Source organism: Echeneis naucrates, chromosome 6 (assembly GCF_900963305.1).
Source record: "Echeneis naucrates chromosome 6, fEcheNa1.1, whole genome shotgun sequence".
In the NCBI taxonomy this organism is placed as follows: Eukaryota; Metazoa; Chordata; class Actinopteri; order Carangiformes; family Echeneidae; genus Echeneis; species Echeneis naucrates.
In genome coordinates, this window is record NC_042516.1 from 20,382,057 (window position 1) to 20,401,118 (window position 19,062).

The window sequence follows — 19,062 nt, forward strand, 5'->3', positions numbered from 1 at the left end:
AGAGAAGATTAAGTCTTTGCAATTTGCTTGTAAGCATCACCACTGAGGTAGCTTTTTCAGTTCACCTCATCTGAAACTAACCCCCTTCTTGTCTTTAGACAGTTTTAATTCCAAACTTTTAATGAGAATTGTGTATTCTTATTAGTTTGCTGCTAATCGTTTTTGCTTTGCTCCTGCCCTCGAAGGCTATAAGGGATTTTGAAAAAGGAGAGACTTGCTGTGAGTTTGTCGCCATGCAGATATAAATAAAATCAGGTGTGAAATATTCTTTACACTTGACTTACCCCAGTCGTGCATGCAGCGCTATGAGAGCTGTGCATTTCTTTTGTTAACAGGAGTAAAAGCATACGCGTTTGCAGCAGGTCACTTCTGAAAGTGAACTCGTGTGCTTCGTCAACCTTTCCTGCCAAAAGAAAGGGTCAAAACAGCTACTAGTGCAGCATTTTATCTGATCCGCGGAAACATCCAGGCAGGGATACGTCTGTTACTGGGTCAGGATGGCTCAGCCTCTCGCACAGTTATGTCACCACACTAGGAATTGGCCAGATATTGAATCATACAGTAGCTACCATCCCTGGAAAGCTAACAACAACAATGCACTGTAACTTAAATGAATTAGGCATAAACCTGCACTAGCCTTTCATAAGACGAACACTGCTGTTCTCCCACACACACTGTCAGTATGCACATTCACACGTTATCCAACACTGAGCTTGGTACGTATATATATCGTTTTATGTAAGCAATCCCATGAGTTGCTGATTAAAAAAAAAAAACTTTCCAAATGTCACAGACAGACTTGACAAACACATAATTAACAAAGCAGCAGAGAACACTGTTTCCGCAAATAGAAATTTCCATCTACTATCTCAACACTGACCTCCTTCTGGCTCTGCTCCCTCCCTCTCTCCACTCCATGTGCCATCACCACCCACTTACTGCCTTCTCAGCGGGAGAAAGGTTAATACCCTGCTCCTGTCTGTGTCTGCTGCTCTCCCCTCTGTGTGCACCCGTGTGTGGGTGCGTGCATGTCTGTGCACATATATGCCGAAGGATCGTATCCAGATACACCATGATAAAAATATAGGTACACAATACAGTGCAAGGAAATCAGCAAACAACCAGGACAAATGGCCACAATTACAAACGGCCATTATAACACGTTTTTGTCGTTTTATGTACACAATTGCGTGTCTGCCTGTATGTGCGTACCTCTTGATAACTGCCTAACTACGGCTGAACGAATTACTCAATCACTTGGTAGGAAAGTAAGTGGAAGCTACTTCGTTCTTAATGGTCTAGCTCTGTAGCAAATAAAGTGAATCGCTGCCAAACAATCAGAGATTCCAGCCTCTTCAGCACATCATAATCACCTGTGCAACGTTGATCAATCAATTAGTTGAATGAATAATCAGCCAATTTAACCAGTAATGAAAGTTATAATTTGTTACAGCCCAACGTAGAATAAACGCAGTTTAATTTTCTGTATAAAATAACTCCGTGAAATGGGCAGCTATTGTGTTCGGCAATAGAAACTGAATGTGATGGGGGACTATTTTCAGCAGCTAATTCATACATGTTTGGTGCACTGGGGAGTCTTTATGGCAGCGGGATGGTGGACGTGGGTTAATTTGAAATAAACCACAGCGCCCATGTTCCTTGTAATCAAAGTGCATGATGGCTCACTTATGTGGTTTTAATAGTTTTTGGTGGTCGTGGCTCAGAGGAATAAGCCATTTACTCTGATGATCACTCCATTGTTGCTTTTTGGACTTGAGGGATTTTCTGCAAATAAGAAGAATATACAGCGTGTTGCTACCTTTTAAACCTGTTAAAAGATGGGTGGTACTGCTTGTGATTTTTCTGGCAGAAGAGTTAATCTGTACAGTATTATTGGGTGTCAAAACATGTAACAAGACAAACTGTTGAGGAATTAGTTCATACAGGAAATCCTGTGATTTATCCGTGCTCCTAAACTAAAAGAAAAGTGACTTTGAGCCTGGCAAGCGGCAACAATAGATTTGTTTTTATTTGATTTTGTTTGTAAAGCTGATGAATACTGATGGATGGTGATTTCACGGAAAAATGCAGAAGAAATTCTTTTTCCGAAGTATTTATAAAAGAAACATGCGATGTTGTTCCAAAGTTATGCCCTTGGGGCAGAATATTTTAACAATGAACTTATTGGTAACAGACTACCCTCCACTCTGATACTCAGGCATGATGCATTATTCTAATATCTGAGATTCTACTGGAAATATTGGAAATATGGTGGCGAACAGTCTGCTGCTGCAGGACAAATTATGTAATGATGATACTGTATCAAAGTTAGAGCTTTTGCAGCTCGTATTTTCTAACATGCTGGGCAACATTTATGCTCCTGTCATTTTAATATCAGCAAATAATACTGACACTTCAATGTATAAATGGAGCTTGAGTTTCCACTTTGCCCATCTGCTAAAGCAAGCAGACCAAAGCGTCTGACCTCAAGGACGTATTTTTAAATGCCAACGTCTGGTCTCCGCACAAAGAACCGGTATAAAACTTGTACCATCAGCATTATGGAAACACCTTGCTTGTACAAAGCAGCAGCCTCTTGGGAACGGCAGCGGCCTGATTGATTTTACGCAGTATATTTTGTTGGAGCGTTTTTACAGTGATTTGGGTTTCCCCATGAATACGATGCACTCCGCAGGTGGGGGATGCTGTAATCTGGCGGTCGTGTGTGTTAAAAAAGAACCGTAATAACATAATTTATTCCACTATTGTATATGCCAGGAGGAAAACAAGCCATTATCCTGAAGGATGCCCAAAGTGTAAACTGCACGCACGCACAAATATACGGTGCATGGTCCTAATTAAAGAGGCTCACCGACATGTTACAGCACTCGTGTCTCCATCGCACATCTTCCAAGCTGTGCAACAGCTAATGCCTTCTCTGAATTTGGTATTGGCCGCCATGGGGGTTGTTAACAGTGCGCTGCCTGATGCTGATGCTGGTGTGTCTTTCCTGTGTTGGCTCCAGGCTTGTGGAGCACAACAGCGCAAACTGTAAAGTTCACCGCTGAATAATTGATACTGCTTCGAATGGGTCACAGGGTGGCAACGGGGATGAGGAGGCAGAAGTGGAAGGCAAATACCAGCGGATGATCACTACACTCACCTCAGCCTGCGAGGGCTTGTTAGCAGCTGGATCAGAATAGCGCTCTGCTACATGGAGATATCCAGATAATGAGTTTTGGGTAATGAACCAGGGTTATATAATAGTCATATTCCATTGCCTAACTACAGAGGATTTTTAATTTAGACTGGAGAAATAATGGCCTCCTTCTGAATTGCTGTAATAAGTAATTTTCAAAAGGGAACTTTTAACACTAACATTACATTGCAATTAAAGCGCTTACACAGGAATTGCAAAAACATGAGCATGAAATGGAATCAAAATGGAGTGAATGAATATGGGAAAGAGGTATTGTCCCCACCTCAGTGAGCTTCCACTTCTGCCTTGAATAATAAGTTTTTAACCTCAAGTTGGAACACTTGCCAAAGGAATGAGTGAGATTGAGTGACACTAGCAGATGTAAAGTCCCCTTAAAAAAAAACAAAAAAAAAAACATCAGTTTTGGAGAAGACAACGGGAAAACCAGCTGTATTATTGTTATACTACAAAGGCCTAAAGGTGTTTAGGCATGCACATATTTTGGGGTAAATAGGTGTATCAGTTGGTCTGTGCAGCAGATGTGCAGAGAGTCTGTCTCTTCTATCCACGCTAACGACATCTGTCTGTGCTCTCCTCAGACAGAGACGATGGCAAATAAAATCAGCCGCGATGAATACCACCTGCTACACATTTCCACCGACTCCTAAAAGCAGCTTGCGTGGCGTTTTATAGACTTGCCTGTGTTGGGTAGGTGGAGATGAGATGGATCCATGAATTAGCAGAGGTGGTTAAACGGTTACACACTGCTCATGTGTGGCAGCCTTTACAGGTCAGAAAGCATTGAGGTATTTAGGTCAAACTCAGGCTAAATTTGGTTGTAATGTCAGTATTCCTCGTGTTGCGTGTGATTTCATCCTAATGACTGGAGTTAATTGAGCAGGTCTGAAGCGTTTTTAGCATTAGTGCCTGCTCGGTCCACCGATGACAGAAGTATCTGAACTGTTGGCTGGGTTGTTATAAGATTTTGCTCAGAAATGTATGATTCCCAGAGGAGCTGATCTGAAATCTCTTGTTTTTCGTGGCCAACCTATAAAATGCATACTGGTACCTTTTTTTTGTTTTATAACTTACATATTGCAAACTTGCCATCGCTCGATGTTTGATGTTGCTATAATGCCATGTGCGTTAGCTCTTGCTGTCATTTTGTTTATTGCTTTGTGGTTCATTTTGTGCACAGTCACACTGCCTCTTACAATACTGCCCCGCTGGTTTGTCTCACACTTTGCTGGTTACAGTGACTGCAGTTGAAATGATTTATCCTGACCCAAAATACTGGCGACTATTCTGATCAGTGTTTGGTTGCTTAAAGCGAGAACACCAAATGTTTTCCATCTGAGCTCCCCGGTTGTGAATATTTGCTTGTTTTCTTTGTTTTATGTGGAAATTAAATATTGAAGTAGTCTTATGAGCCAACTTTAAAATGCCACCACGGGCTCCAGGAAATTATGATGTCATTTATATTGCTGTTTGCTTATATTTAAAAGGCTAATTAACTGATGGATTAGTAGTAAAAGTCACAGGCTGATGAAAATACGATTATGATGAAATCTTGCTGCTCTAAATTGAACTACACATTAAAATGCCATTCAAATTGAGGCATTGATTATATGTATACAGTTCAATGAGAGGTGTGCTGAGCCAGAGTTGAGCATTTTTAAATGATCAGCTTTTAGTGCACTGGAATCACGCCAATATGTGATCGCGTTCTCTCATTGCTTTAAAAACTTATAACTCGTTTAAAAACTAATGAAACACTGAGCTGCTCTTCTCACGAAGCATACCGACGAGCCCTGAACAATTCAGGTTTCCACGCAGAGGGCAGATCTGAATGTGGGTGTTTCATAGTTCCTTAAGCTGCCCTTTAACCCCTCGGCAGCCGTGCGCGCTGGCGCACTGATCGCTGATCAGGCGGGGATGGATAGACCAACAGTGGAAGCAGCTGCAGCAGGAGAGATGGAGGGAGAAGCCAAGTGCAAAGAAGGAAATGTGACAAAATGAGGTTGTGGGATGGATGTACTCTTTAAGTAAAGCTCAGCGTGTAACTCATTACAAAACCTTTGAGGAGATTTCGCCCAGGGCCTCTCTCTCTCTCTCTCTCTCTCTCTCTCTCTCTCTCTCTCTGTATACATCTCACACTTGTCCTGACTCACCCCCCCTCCCCCCTCCTCTCTCTTTTCTCCTGTCCTCCCTCTCTCTCTCTCTCTCCCTCACACACACTCTTCCAGTCGGTGCTGCAGTGGATCAGTCGCAGAGCTCTGGCGCGCCTGTTTTTTCCGCTGCGAACCGTTTCATCTGTTGGAATTACGGCAGCGTTAAAAGACGCCACTTCACGGCCCGGCCTCTCGTGGTTTTTCTTTCCTTCTCCACGTCTTTTTTTATGTCTATATATCTAAACTGCAGCGCTCAATCTAGACTCCTTTCACCCCCTCCCGCCCCCCCCCATCCCTCCTTCCCTCCCTCCCTCCCTCCCTCCTGGTCCTGCTCGGTTCTGCGCCGTGTCCGTTTCACGCGTCGCCTTTTGCGCGTAAAAGTCGCGGCTGCGGGACGCGCCGTCCAAAAACCCCGCTGATGGTGACTGAGAGCGGCGCGGTAGTTCAGCTGCAACAGTTTTCTTTGGATTGTTCCCGTCTGCAGGCTCGAAGGGGGGAAACTTGACTGATCAGCATCTCGGGGCGAGCGGCACCGCGTCCTCACATGAGCTCTGCGAAGTGGAGCCTGAACTGTGTTTGACTTTGTCCCGAAAAAAAGAACCAAACAACAACAACAACAACAACAAAAAAAAACATCCAGCACGCCACGCCATGTATAATGAACCCACGCATTATGCTAAATTATACGCCTACTAAAACATTCACTAAACACTTGCAAGTCAAAATTAGTCGGTTTGCACAATATCTGCAAAGCGCAACATAATTCTCCAAACTCAGAAAGCGGCCGGACACGTGTTGGGTTCACTTCGATTTTCCGCTGTAATATTCGCACATTAAACAGCCTTTGAGGCCGCCTGAGTCCGGGCCAGCTCACCTTGAACCATGCCGGTGACTCGCACGCTCCTCCGGGCGTCTCTCATCGTCCTTCTCCTCCTCTGGCCTCGGCCGTCCGCAGGGAAGAAGAAGCTGTACATCGGAGCGCTGTTCCCCATGAGCGGAGGCTGGCCGGGCGGCCAGGCGTGCATGCCCTCCGCTCAGATGGCCCTGGACCTGGTGAACAACAGGAGCGACATCCTGCCCGACTACGAGCTGGAGCTCATCCACTTCGACAGCATGGTGAGTGTGTGTGTGTGTGTGTGTGTGTGTGTGTGTGTGAGGGATCTGACGACCTGCCTCCTGAGCCATCAGGAGGAGTATCTATCTGTGTGCTGTGGGCTCTCGTCATTTGTCACCACTTTGCCGTTTCATCCTCTTCCAGGCAACATTTCCGCTTTTATTCCTTTTTATTATCAGCAGTTGAGTCATGGCGGGCAGCTGCAGCTTCAGTTCACCAAATCAACAGGACGTTGTTATTTTATTTTAAAGAAAACTGCTTTCTTAAAAAGGTCAGTCCACTGATAAGTAACGCTGACACCCAAACAAACAAACACACAGCTGCTTTAAGTGAACCAACACACCTCCCCTTGTTGCTCATCAATCATTAATCATGGTGGTATTTTAAAATGTCAGCATTACCAACCACTACTTTAAATCCAATACCCCCCCCCCCACACACACACACACACACAACTGGTTTCATTTCCCCTCGCTGCCCTACTTTCCCACCCACCACACTCACACACAGTTGAATCAAAAAGCAAATTTATGTATCTTTGTAAAAGCACCTTTTTGCACCTTGTTGCTGCATTCCTTAATTGTTATTCTGAAAGTTTCCATTTTTCAACAGAACGATGAGTGGAGAAACGAAAACAATTACTGGATATACACCCCCCCCCCACCACCACCACCACACACACACACACACACACACACACCCCTTCTCCTCTCTTGGGGGCTGTTATCAATCATGCTGCAGGACTGATGCCTGGAAGAGAAGCTGGGGCACCAAACAGTTAACTGCACTGGGGCCGGTTAGAAATTTGCTGGGAGCTTTATTCTGATTGGTGTACAAGGCTCTGCATTGGAATCCTGTTAAACAGAATAGCAGGGAGAGAGGGAGCCTCTGTGTGTGTGTGTGTGTGTGTGTGTGTGTGTGTGTGCGCGCGTGCGCGTACGAGAGAGACAAGAGAGGGAGAGTTGGCATGGCAACACAGTTACTCTTGAAGCAAACCACAGAAACAAATAAGGTTTCAGCTTTGTGAAAATATGTGTGCAAATTCACACGCTGAATGTATGCAGAGCCGATAGTACAATACATGCTTATTCATATTCTGCCATACGTGCACCTTGTTCTTTAGCAATCAAATGCTAAACAGATCAAATGAGTGTTTGTGTGCATGTGTGTGTGTGTGTGTGTGTGCGCGCGCGCGCCTCCTGCGATTACAAGTGTAGTGAGGCAGGCAGCTGCAGATGTAGCTGCCATAAACATAAAGATAAAGCAATAGCATGAGCAGTTTTCATAGGGATTGGAAAACATCACTCCTCGTGCTTCGGGAGGCAGCGGCGCCTCCGGCTTGAGAAATAGATGCAGAGCTTTTTGAATACAAGAGCTCAAAGAGGCTGGTATAATATTGTCTGAGTGTTGCTTTTTAATTCTTAGAATTAAGTAAAGAATCGAAGCAGGGGGTGGTGGGTTGGGTTGGGTTGGAGTTGGGGGGGGCATATTTCTTCTGAGTGTGTTTGCAATGAGAATTTTACCTTGTGATTGCAAACATTTCTCACCTGGCTAGAATAGTAATGAGGATCTTACCCTCTGAGAGGCAGTAAAGCAATTATAAGAAAAGGGATTAATTAGCCATGATATCTAGATCAAGTTATTAGGACTTGTTTGGTCAGAGAGCAGATCTCCACCTTGTGAGCATGAGCTTTCGTTGAGCTGTGAGATTAAGACCGGGGTGGAACTGGACCCTTTGTTTGCTTACATTTCAAGATCAAGGATGAAGAACTGTAATTACGCACCAGACTTCTTGACCCGAATTTGTTGTCTTCACGAGGAGCTTTCATTGCATTTAACAGTCTGACAGCCAAGGTTGAAGATTAGACGTGAATTCAGCCGAGTTTGACTTGGGTTGGACAAACAGGTGCCAAAAACACGAGACACGCGCACGTGCACGCCAGTTTGTCGCCAGTAGGGTTGGGAGTATCAAGCATGTCCTCAGCTCGTTCAACATCATACAATATTCATGAATCTCAACACTTAATCCCAGCCTGTCCTTTTAATGGATGCAGATACCCCGTGGTAGCAGACGACTTGTTTCTCCGGCTATCCTGTTGACAGCTTCAGACTATTTACAGCCTTCTGAGATCGACACGCACACACGGACGGACGTGCACACACATGCGTACACATTCAGTACGGGCAGACACACACACACACACAGTTCGTGCAGGCCGTTGCCATGGATATATCAAAGCCGAGACTGCAAACTTTGATCAATTATTAACAGTGATAGGAGTGAGACAGTGGGGATACAGAGAAATGGTGAAACAAGGTGCTTCCCCCACTCTCGTCCTTTATGTTAATCGGCAGCTGTGACACAATTTTCCATCCGCTGTAGCGTTACTCTTCTTCATCGCTGGTCCTCGTGCTGTCCGTGGGCACAGAAGTCCGGCGTGAGGTGCCGGATGTAATTATGAGAAAATTAGCAGATGTAGTTGCGTGTTCTTTGAAATTCAACACATGGGCTGTCCCCACAGACCCTTATCTTATCCCCTCTTTCCTCATGTTTTTTTTTTTTTTTATGTTAGTTGATCTGGAATGTAATTTCAGAGTGTATCACAACGAGCGAGCGTCTCCTCTCATTCCTCCCAGCCCAGGGAGCTTTCAGTTTCTGTCACAGGTTCTCTCAGGTTGGGTTTGACTGATTGGAAATCGTACCTCGGTATGTTAACATCAGCACTGATATTAGCTCTGGGAATTTCGGCACCAAGGGCAGCAGCGGAAGTGCCAGGGATATATCATGTATGCATGTGTAGCTGTATGAGAGAGCTTTTATGGCTGTGTACACACACTTGCACTAATCTCTGTGTGTGGATGTGAATGTGGATGTGAAGGGCATCGGAGCTGTCAATCAAGGGCCAAGGAGGGCTGGGAATGAAAGTGGAAATGGTGATGACCCCAGAGGGTTGTAGAAGAGAGACCTCCAAGAATAGCAGATATTCCTAATTCTTTATTGTATTCCCACCAACACTCCTGCTTTCTGGCTTTATTTATTTCTTTCTCCCACAAAGGAGATGTATGCTGTTACATCTCTCACAGCGTTGTGTTCCCATTTGTTATCAAAGATTGTATTTCTCACACACGTGGAAAACACTGATTGATAAAAATTAAGCAATTGTGTTCAAGAATAGACCCCAGATATTATAGAGCCTGTTAACTTCTTCAAAGACTTGTCATACAAGTCGACAAACATTTCTCAAAACAATGAATAACTAACTTTTCCTTTTCAGTTTGATGAAAGGTTCAACTTTTAGTTTAGCTGCATTTTCCACAATCTTGCTAATTTCACACATCACTGTCAGACATCTAATGGACCCTCATTTAATGAGGGACTAAAATGTATTTGACTGTTTTTAAGTTATCCACCCAGTAACAGTCTTTTTTATAAATATTCATTACATATTTCCCAATTCTTCCCTTTAAAAAAAAAAAGCCAAGGCTGGTGCGAAAATGTTATTCAAACTTTGCTTTCTACACTGGTGCAAGAAAAATATACATTTAACTTCCTAAAAGGTTTTCTCTGTTGGCTAGGGAATATGTAGAAAGATAGTGTTGACTGAGAAGAGATAAAAGCTCCTTGTCTTGGTTTGAACAATCGAATCAGCTTAACAAAGTCATTCTTCGCACTTTTCAATTTCATTTTAGTTCTTACACAGCAATTAAGGAAAACTATTAAAACAACATGTCTTTAAAAACTCTGGCCGAAGATAGCAATGATGGATAGATTGAATAAATAATTCAGAGATAATCAGCGTAGGCAGTGAAGTAACGCTCATCAGGGTAAAGTTGAAACGCTGTAACACAAGAGAACTAACAAGCTTCCTCTCAGTGTTCAGCCAGGCGACAGCGACAGTGACAAAGAACACAAATAACCTTCGGGAAAGACGATGTTTAAAAAGGTCTGTGTGTCAATCTGCATCTACCTCATGCTACAGTTAGTAAGCTGCCGTGTGCTGTGAACGCCCATCAGGCTTGAAACCAGGTGAACGCAGCAACTGCAGAGTTTTACTCAGAAACACCAAATGAGGAGGAGGTGATCTGTGAAATCAGCTGGCTCGGTGATTGATCGGGAGGGAAAACCTGGCGTCTCTCCGCCCCGCGTCACACAAGGCTGCCTGTTCTCCTCCTAACATCGGTTTTGTGAAGCTGCCTTCCCAGTCAGTAATAATGCTATTAACCTGGTGAACTGAGGATCGTTGAAGACGGGCAAAGTGCACAAAGTTTATTTTGTTGTTGGTGAGTGAATCTACAGACAGAAAAGCCGACTTTCCAAGTGCTTCTTCTGCCGCTTGCTTTCGTGTTCAAGCGGCAACTCAAAGAGCAAAATGTTTAATCCAAAGTCCACTCAGATGTTTCTAGTGTTAGAAACTCAGCTGGAAGGTGTAACCCATCAAAACCCACGCTGGCTTTTGAATAAAAAAAAATCTTTGCAGTCCTACATTTAATGAGTTGGATATAAAGGTTTTAAGGTTTAATGGCATTGTTTGGCTGTGCGACAGTTTTTAAGCTACAGGTGTATCATCTAGGTATTTTTCTATTTAATCATCATCATTATTATTATTATTTTAGAAATCGGGGTTCCTAATGATGGCAGGCGGATGAGAGGCGGACAGGTCATGTGGGGAGATGGACATCAAAGGCCCCTGGCTGGATTCAAACCAGGTTTGCGTGACATGCATCTGTGCCCCCAGTAACAGCCTGGAGTTTCTGAAGGCTTCAATTTCCCTCTCTGATGTACCTGAAAAATTTTTATAACGATGCATTTCACCTGAAACAGACTTCTCTATAGATGCTTGCATTAGATATTGGTGTAACGATTTATTGAACTCGAGATAGACCAAGTTTGTATGTTGGCTGATTAGGTTTTTACATTTTGATTCGTATTATTATGAATAATATATATATACTGTATTCTCATCCTCCAACATCCTCTAGTGTTGAAGCTACACCATCTCATGGGTTGGTGGGCGCAATAAAAAATAAAAAAACAAATGCGTAATTGGAAGGTATCAAACCATTCCTGCAGCACACTCATTTACTATTTTTGCCAAAATGTTACATTTTCATTCGCCAACATGGCGAGATGGTTAACAGCAAACGTGGTCAAAGCAGCTGCCCTCCGACCATAAAATCACCTTTTCAGAAGCAGAACATTTATTGTTTTACTGTGTGTGTGTGTGTCTTTTATAGTGTGAATGGATGGGATGTGCTGTAATGGTTGTAATGGCCTTGGTTTGAAAGTGAGTGTGCACTTGTTTGAGCAAATGAATGGTTTCTGTGTAGAAAGCCACTGAGCAGTGGAAGCCTTGGTTGAATGCCATGAGAGTTTAAAAGATAGGTGGATGCATGTTTACCTCACAAATAAAATCCGCTGTTATTTCCTCTCAATCAGCGCTTCTGCATTAGACATTATAGATGTTCTGACAGCATGCAGGTTAATAAACTGCATCTTCTGTGCGGCCCAGTAAAGTAAAGGGTCAGAAATCCTTTTGTACTAAAGCAGATTTTCAGATTTTTTTTTTTTTTTTTTTTTAAGGGGGGAGTTAATAGCACAAACCATCCAGAGACATTCAAGTGAGAGTGTCAGCGGTCACAGCTCTGCCTTAACGGGGGTTCAAATTGAATTATCGTAGTGCATGTAAACAGCCTGCTTTTTTTATGTGACAGTATGACAGCACTATAATTCCCTCCAATCTCGAGGTAATGGAAAACACATCAGTCAATAAGAAGTCCAGCTATTCCACAAATTCCCGGGTGATTATATCGTCAGAAAAAATCCCAGGTCAACCTCAAAAAGACAATTCAGCTGCGCTGACAAACACCCCAATTAGATGCCATATTTGGTTGTTGCCGTCATCAGCCTCAGTACGATTGCTTGTGACACTCATCTTGAGTGTGTGTGGTTTTTGAACATGCATCTGTGTGTCTGTGTTAGCAAGCCACAACTCCCCTTCCATGCTGAATCATTGGACGTGTCAGGCCAGTTTATCCGTGACTCTGAGGAGCGGTGTGGCGGTGATCTGGCTGACAGAGCGGTGATGGATCACTGCAGCCACACGCTCACCACCTCGATGTGCCGTAAATGACTTTATTGGATGGTTGTAATGACTTGTGATGGCCACCATTCTCCGTGCTCGTTCGTGTCTCTCTCTCTCTCTCTCTTTTTGTTTCCGGTTCTCTCTCTCTCTCTGTTCTCATGTGTTGATCTGCGGACAGCATGCTGCGTTTTGATGATGCACCGTGTGAACGTGAACTTGTCACATTTGCATCTCTTTGTTTACCGCTGCCTGCTGTTTTCGTGCCATTTCCCTTCATGTTATCTTGACCCAGGGTGTCTTGTCTTTCCCCATTTCCCCAAACCGCTCCTTCTGTTTCTCCCACTTGTCTTCTCTTCACATTTGCGTTGACTTTCTGTCGCTGCTCGCTTTTTCTATTTAACTTCCCTTTCCTTCATCTACTCTCCTCTCTTTCCCCTTTCCTTTTTACAGTCCCCTCCATCTCATTGCTTTCATTGCTGATTAGTTGCTTTCTTTTTCTCAACAATCTTCTTCCGTCATTCTTATCTCTTCCATTTTATCCCCACGCTTCTCTTGTTCACCTCAATTTCTAGCTATTGATCCGCCCATCCATCTGTTCATTGGACGGTCCAATAAACACTTTCTCATTTTGTCCTTGCAGTGTGACCCTGGAGAAGCCACCAAGTTGCTGTATGACCTTCTTTACACTGAGCCCATCAAGATTGTCCTGATGCCCGGCTGCAGCGGCGTCTCCACGCTGGTGGGCGAAGCAGCTCGCATGTGGAACCTCATAGTGGTAGGTGACTTTTATGTATTTATCTCTAGGACTCACTTCATATTTGTGATGTGTCCATATGTTTCTGTCATTTTTTTAAAACTATTTATATAATTAAATTGAATTAAAGTAACAGAAACTCTTCATTGTACAATACAATACAGCTCAACAGCTCCGCACACAACATCCTCCAAAATTACCAAAGCGATCAAAGAAACGCTTCATCTTCACCTTTATGAAGGAAGCTTTACTGCGGGACTTTGGTATTAGACTACATTATTTTTAAATACATGCTCAGAATAAAACGCTGATAATTGGAAAAGACAGAATTTTGGGCCCAGTAATCTGCCAGGCTGATCAATCAATCAATCCTCAATTTCCAAAAATTTTTAATTGAGGAACTCAAAAAATTTGTGAAATTAATACGCTGATCCTCTGAAGCTAAGTGCTAAACAAATACCTAAAAAAATAATGTGGCCCCTTAGCACACATTTCTGTCCCTGACTGAGCTTTGTTCTGGGTTTATAAGTGGAGCCGATAAGAAACCTTGACAGTCACACTGAAGCCTTCAGCCTGGACGCCCGTTTTGTGCAGCCGTTCCTCAAATCCCTCGAAATAATGATCTTTTGTACTGCAGAAGGTTCTTAAGATGAATGCTATAATTGTTTATTGATTTTAAAATACTACACAAAGCACTTTTAATCAGTTACACAATAATTCAATGACAGCAAGAGGACACGCTGCTTAATAATACATTCAGTTTAAACATGTGACAGATCTGTAAATGAGCAGAAGATGCAGCTCTGCTGCAGTTTTATTTATTTATTTATTTTTGCATTTTATGCCTCCATTAGTCAGTTTATTTTGTTTATCACTCTCTTGATCTGCCTCTCTGTCACTCACAGCGCTCTGCTTATTAGCTTTGCCTTATAATTGAAGTTTCATCCAGAGATTAGTCATGGAGAACAATCAGTTTTAGTGCTTGGCACCTTCCCCTCTTTCTCATTGCTGCTCTCTCCTTTCTTTCCTCTTCATTAAAAAACTCTTTCCCACTTTTTGACTCTGCCTTCCTCTTTGCTCTGTCTGTTGTCGCTGCCTGGAGCCGGTCTGCTCTATTTCAGCCCCTTTTGTCCTTCTCTCCTTTCTTTCGTCCTCCCGTCCTTCCTTCCTTCCTTCCTTCCTTCACCAATTCCATCTCTACTATCTTTCTCTCCCACTCTTCATTTCCGCCTCGCTCCCTCAACTCGAGCAGTCAATTCTCCCCACACACAAAGGGATCTGTCTTTCTTTACTACATACCACCACTGGCACAACCTCCTAACCGCCACACTCAATTATTTCTGTATGCGTTGTGCCTGCAGAAGCCTCCTTGCATGTCAAGCAGCCTCATCAGAACGCCTGGGAGGCAAAAGCAACCTCCATTTCTGGACGCTGATCAAGGAGATGCTCTTAATTTGATCCCAATCTAAATTTCTAACACTGTAAGCCATACACAGGCAGTGATCTGCTACTACAAGGCCACAGGAGAACTGACAAACTGAGAACTAAAAGAGGTTGTTTGTGGGTTTTTTTTTTTTGGGGAAGGTTCGATTTCTGAAGAGCTCCTACATTGGTCTATTTCTACCACAGTGGCTTTTTGCTCCATTTTAGTTCTGTCACTGTGTCGGTGGCTGCTGAAGGTTTATTTCAGTGTTGCCATGGGGAAAAGCTTACAGCTTTAGGTTTGGCCATTTTCAGTTGTTGATATCAGTAAATTGTCACATCCTACCAGATATGGTGCTCATTAAACTCAAACCGAAACCAGTTCGGGGAAAATTATAAAACAGTTTTATCATTTCGCTTTAGTGTCGTTTAGCCTGGATAATTCTTTGTTGATTTTAGTTGACACAGTGATATTGTCCTTTGAATTTGATTGGAATTTAATTAGTGGTGAGAGAGAGTTCACACAATTGAAACATTCTGATTCACAATTTCAGCAGAATTTTTGCGTCATTAATCAGTGTTACCAGATAAATGAAGTGATTCAATGACTTTTCATTTAGTGGCATCACAAAGTGAAAATTTCACTTTTGCCTAAACCAACGAAAAAGGGGTTATTCATCTATCCGTTCTAATACTCCAGCTGTTGGGTGTAACGTTTCACCGCACAATCAGACAAACAAAAACAAAAATTAATTGAGGTCCTCCATATAGTGAAGGGGGTTGGATGTGGGCCACATATAGCACACGTAGGCATACTATCATGCTAAGCTAAGAATATTAACTGGTAATTATTACCTGCTGAGCATCAGCATGTTAGTGTGCCTACCTTAACATCCAACTCAAAGCTCTTGAGCTAAATGCACAAATGCAGCTTCATAATCCATTAGCATAATTTACCCTTAACATAGAACACTAAACAAAATTGCATTCATGTTTATTCAGTTGCTGAAAGTTTTGTGTTTAGAGCTGCAGGTTGCTAAAGTCATCTGCTGGCGCTCATCTCCTCACCGTGACAGATCGCCTTTGTCTGGTTTTCCTGGATCTGCTCTCGTTTCCTTCGCACCTATCCCATTGTCTATCCGCCTGTGCCCAAAGGGTTTGTTTATTGTTGGAGTCCACATTGTACATGACATTTGACATCGATCATCAAGCCCCCTCTGTTCCCAGCGGTGAAAATCCGAGTGCTGTGTAGGTAAGAGCGGTGAAATGGGAGCTGTGGAAGCGGAAATGCTGCATGCTCCCTGTTATGAGTCCCTAAACCTCAGGTTTCTGGTTTTAAAGCAGACCTGTCGAGGACTTTAACTCCTGATGTCACAGTGAAAAGTAATTGTCTTCTCCCTGCTTCTATTGGCTTTCTCCACCATCCCTCTTTTTGGACAGCAGGTAGCAGACTGTGTCTCTCCACCACAAGCTTTATGTTAATTGTGCCGGTGGATGCATCGGATTGTCACTGGGGTTCACAACAGGGACACTTTGGTTTGTTCTGTCTGTAAGAGCAGAAAATGTCATTACGTTTTCACGAAAATGTGAACGCACAGGAAAACCTGTATGCATTATTTTCTATTTCTTAAAAACAACAACAAAACAAAGAGTTTAGTTTATCAACGCGCCTCGTGAGCTTCAGGAGAGCTAACAGGAGGGAGGGAAGAGGGTGTGGATGAAAATGAGAAAATGGGAAGAGGAATTGTCTCAGTGGTTCTCTGTCTTTTTTCTGGCTTTCGTCTTCGTCGTTTGAACCAGTCGCCATCAAAGAACGCTGTGTACAAAGGCGGAAGAAGAGGGTCTCGATTTGAATAAATTTTATTGAAGTTTGTTTACCACTGATGCCTGGAAGGACCTTCACAAGCTTTGCTCTGCTCTGCTTTCTGTTTCAGCTGTCCTATGGCTCCAGCTCACCAGCTTTATCCAACCGTCAGCGTTTCCCGACCTTCTTCCGCACGCACCCGTCTGCCACGCTCCACAACCCCACCAGGGTGCAGCTCTTCCAGAAGTGGAAGTGGACTCGCATCGCCACCATCCAGCAGACCACTGAAGTGTTTACCTCAGTCAGTGCCTTCAATCTTCTTTCACCCCACTTGGGTTTTTACCTCCAGCTCATTCTTCTTCTTCTGTCTTTGCTTTCACTGCCCTGATTGGCTCCATGTCCGATCATATTTGGTGAAGTGCGGGCCGGGTGCTGCCTGATTGCCCGCCTGCCCCCGCGTATTTGTTGACAAAAACGATTGTGTTCTCAGGGTGTGTGATGCACCCTCAAGTAATCTCTCCTGGTGATTGATGAAGGATTTTTGAAGTAATTTCTTGGAATATTGGTTGTGAGAAATATTGATCAAGCAATACATCTCTCCCAGGCACAGCGGTCGATATCCCGACACTTGGGTTGGTTCCTGTAATGGAGGTTAATGATCCCACTCACATATTCTTTACTCTCCCTTCTCACATTCTTCTTTTTGCTCAAGTTCTTTGTGTAAAAATCTATTCATTCCCTTTGCGTCCTTTCTTGTTTGTCATGGACGGCTGTCCATCCAGCTCATGATGTTTCTTATACATATTTAACTTTTGTGTTTTGTTTTTTATTTTTCTATAGTCTCAATCTGTCACCACTCAGTGTCTGTGTGTGAAGATGCATCACTAACCCCACTCGCTGTCTCTCTTTCTTCCTCCTGCTTTCATCTTACAGACTCTGGACGATCTGGAGCAGAGGGTGAAGGAGGCAGGCATTGAGATCAGCGTCCGCCAGAGTTTCCTCACCGACCCGGCTGTCGCTGTCAAGAACCTCAAGGTGCTTTGATTAAAAATTCACCTCAGCTGCTGGTCGCCTCCCCCCGCCCTTCTCTTTTCCCCTTCCTCCTCCGGCTCACAGATGCACACAATTCCATTAGCAGAGAGGTGATCTCATAGAGGAAATTAATGCGCCATGCTAATTAGCAGCTCCTGAAGAGCAGTATGTCCCATCCTGTGAAGCAGCAGGAACTCTGGAGCGCTGCGCCGCCACACCAAGCTGTGCTATGGTGAAGTTATATCGCTGCTGCAGATGTAACTAAACAATGTTTTGTTTTCTTTTGTTTTCGTGTATTGATGCAGCGCCAGGACGCGAGGATCATTGTGGGGCTCTTTTATGAGACCGAAGCCAGGAAGGTGTTTTGTGAGGTTAGTACATTTTACTGCTCGATTGATCCCAGTAGACTTAACCTGACTGGGTATTAGCAGAAATTGAACTCTGCAATGAGCTGTTTGAACGTCGGAATGAATTTCCTTGTTTGGCGGTGATACAACTCACCCATAACATCTCGGGAAATAATTCTCTTCATGCTTATTTATCATTCTCTCCCTTCCTTTATCCACCCTTGCTCCCTCCCTCCCTCCCTCCCTCCCTCCCTGCTGCAGGTGTTCAAGGAGAAGCTCTATGGGAAGAAGTATGTGTGGTTCCTCATCGGCTGGTACGCAGACAACTGGTTTAAGATTAAAGACCCGGCTATTAACTGTACAGTGGAGAACATGACGGAGGCTGTGGAGGGACATGTGACCACTGAGATCGTCATGCTGAATCCTGAGACTGTCCGTGGTGTCTCCAACATGGTGGGAACAAATAAAACACTGTTTTGTTTTGTTTTTTACGCTCCTCCGCTTCCTTTATTATTACTATTATTGTCAATAATACTTAATTTTAACAAGTCTTATTGGGAGCGGGCTCTCTTTCAAGAGAGACCTCTGTAAATAAAAATAAATATAGTTGAGATGTATATATAGACAACCTCATACAGGCATTAAAATAGATATGCAGATCATTTGCAGACTCTAACATTCATTTTACATTTAAGAAAAGTATTTTCAGGCATGACTAAATTAATGAAGACAGCAGATATACTTTGATGTTAATATGTTTACAAGGAAGGACCAGCTGGAAACAGCTGCTAATGCATCACATTTATGTTATGGCTGTGAAAGAAGTGAAACGTGCATCACAATATAGTAATATAATAATCTGAGTCACTTCAATGTAATGCAAGTGCTTCTGATGACATCAAATAGAGCGCAGATGTGCTTTGAAGTCTAAGTACAAATGAAAAATTAAGTTCATTTGTATTTCCCAAGCTAAATACACAGGGAACTTTACAGATATCACGTATTACAAAAACAGACTTTTTTTACCTGATAAATCAGGACGGGGCAGCACGGCGGTGTACTGGCTGGCTGGTTGCCCCACAACAATATTGGGACGGCGTCAGTTCCCAGCCCGAGGCCTTTCTGTGTGGAATTTG

The 19,062-nt window shown here is 43.3% G+C and overlaps 1 protein-coding gene across 6 annotated transcripts in view; it reads left to right on the plus strand.

Moving 5' to 3' along the window:
• The window catches only part of gabbr1a (gamma-aminobutyric acid (GABA) B receptor, 1a), a 59,521-nt gene that overhangs the window by 8,976 nt on the left and 31,483 nt on the right, over positions 1-19,062 (plus strand). For all 6 annotated transcript variants that reach the window (XM_029504458.1, XM_029504462.1, XM_029504461.1 and 3 more), the window contains 6 exons: positions 6,326-6,486; positions 13,208-13,342; positions 16,678-16,848; positions 17,481-17,582; positions 17,885-17,950; positions 18,188-18,379. In XM_029504458.1, coding sequence (XP_029360318.1) covers positions 6,326-6,486; positions 13,208-13,342; positions 16,678-16,848; positions 17,481-17,582; positions 17,885-17,950; positions 18,188-18,379 — 827 coding nt within the window. The remainder of the gene's footprint in view (positions 1-6,325; positions 6,487-13,207; positions 13,343-16,677; positions 16,849-17,480; positions 17,583-17,884; positions 17,951-18,187; positions 18,380-19,062) is intronic.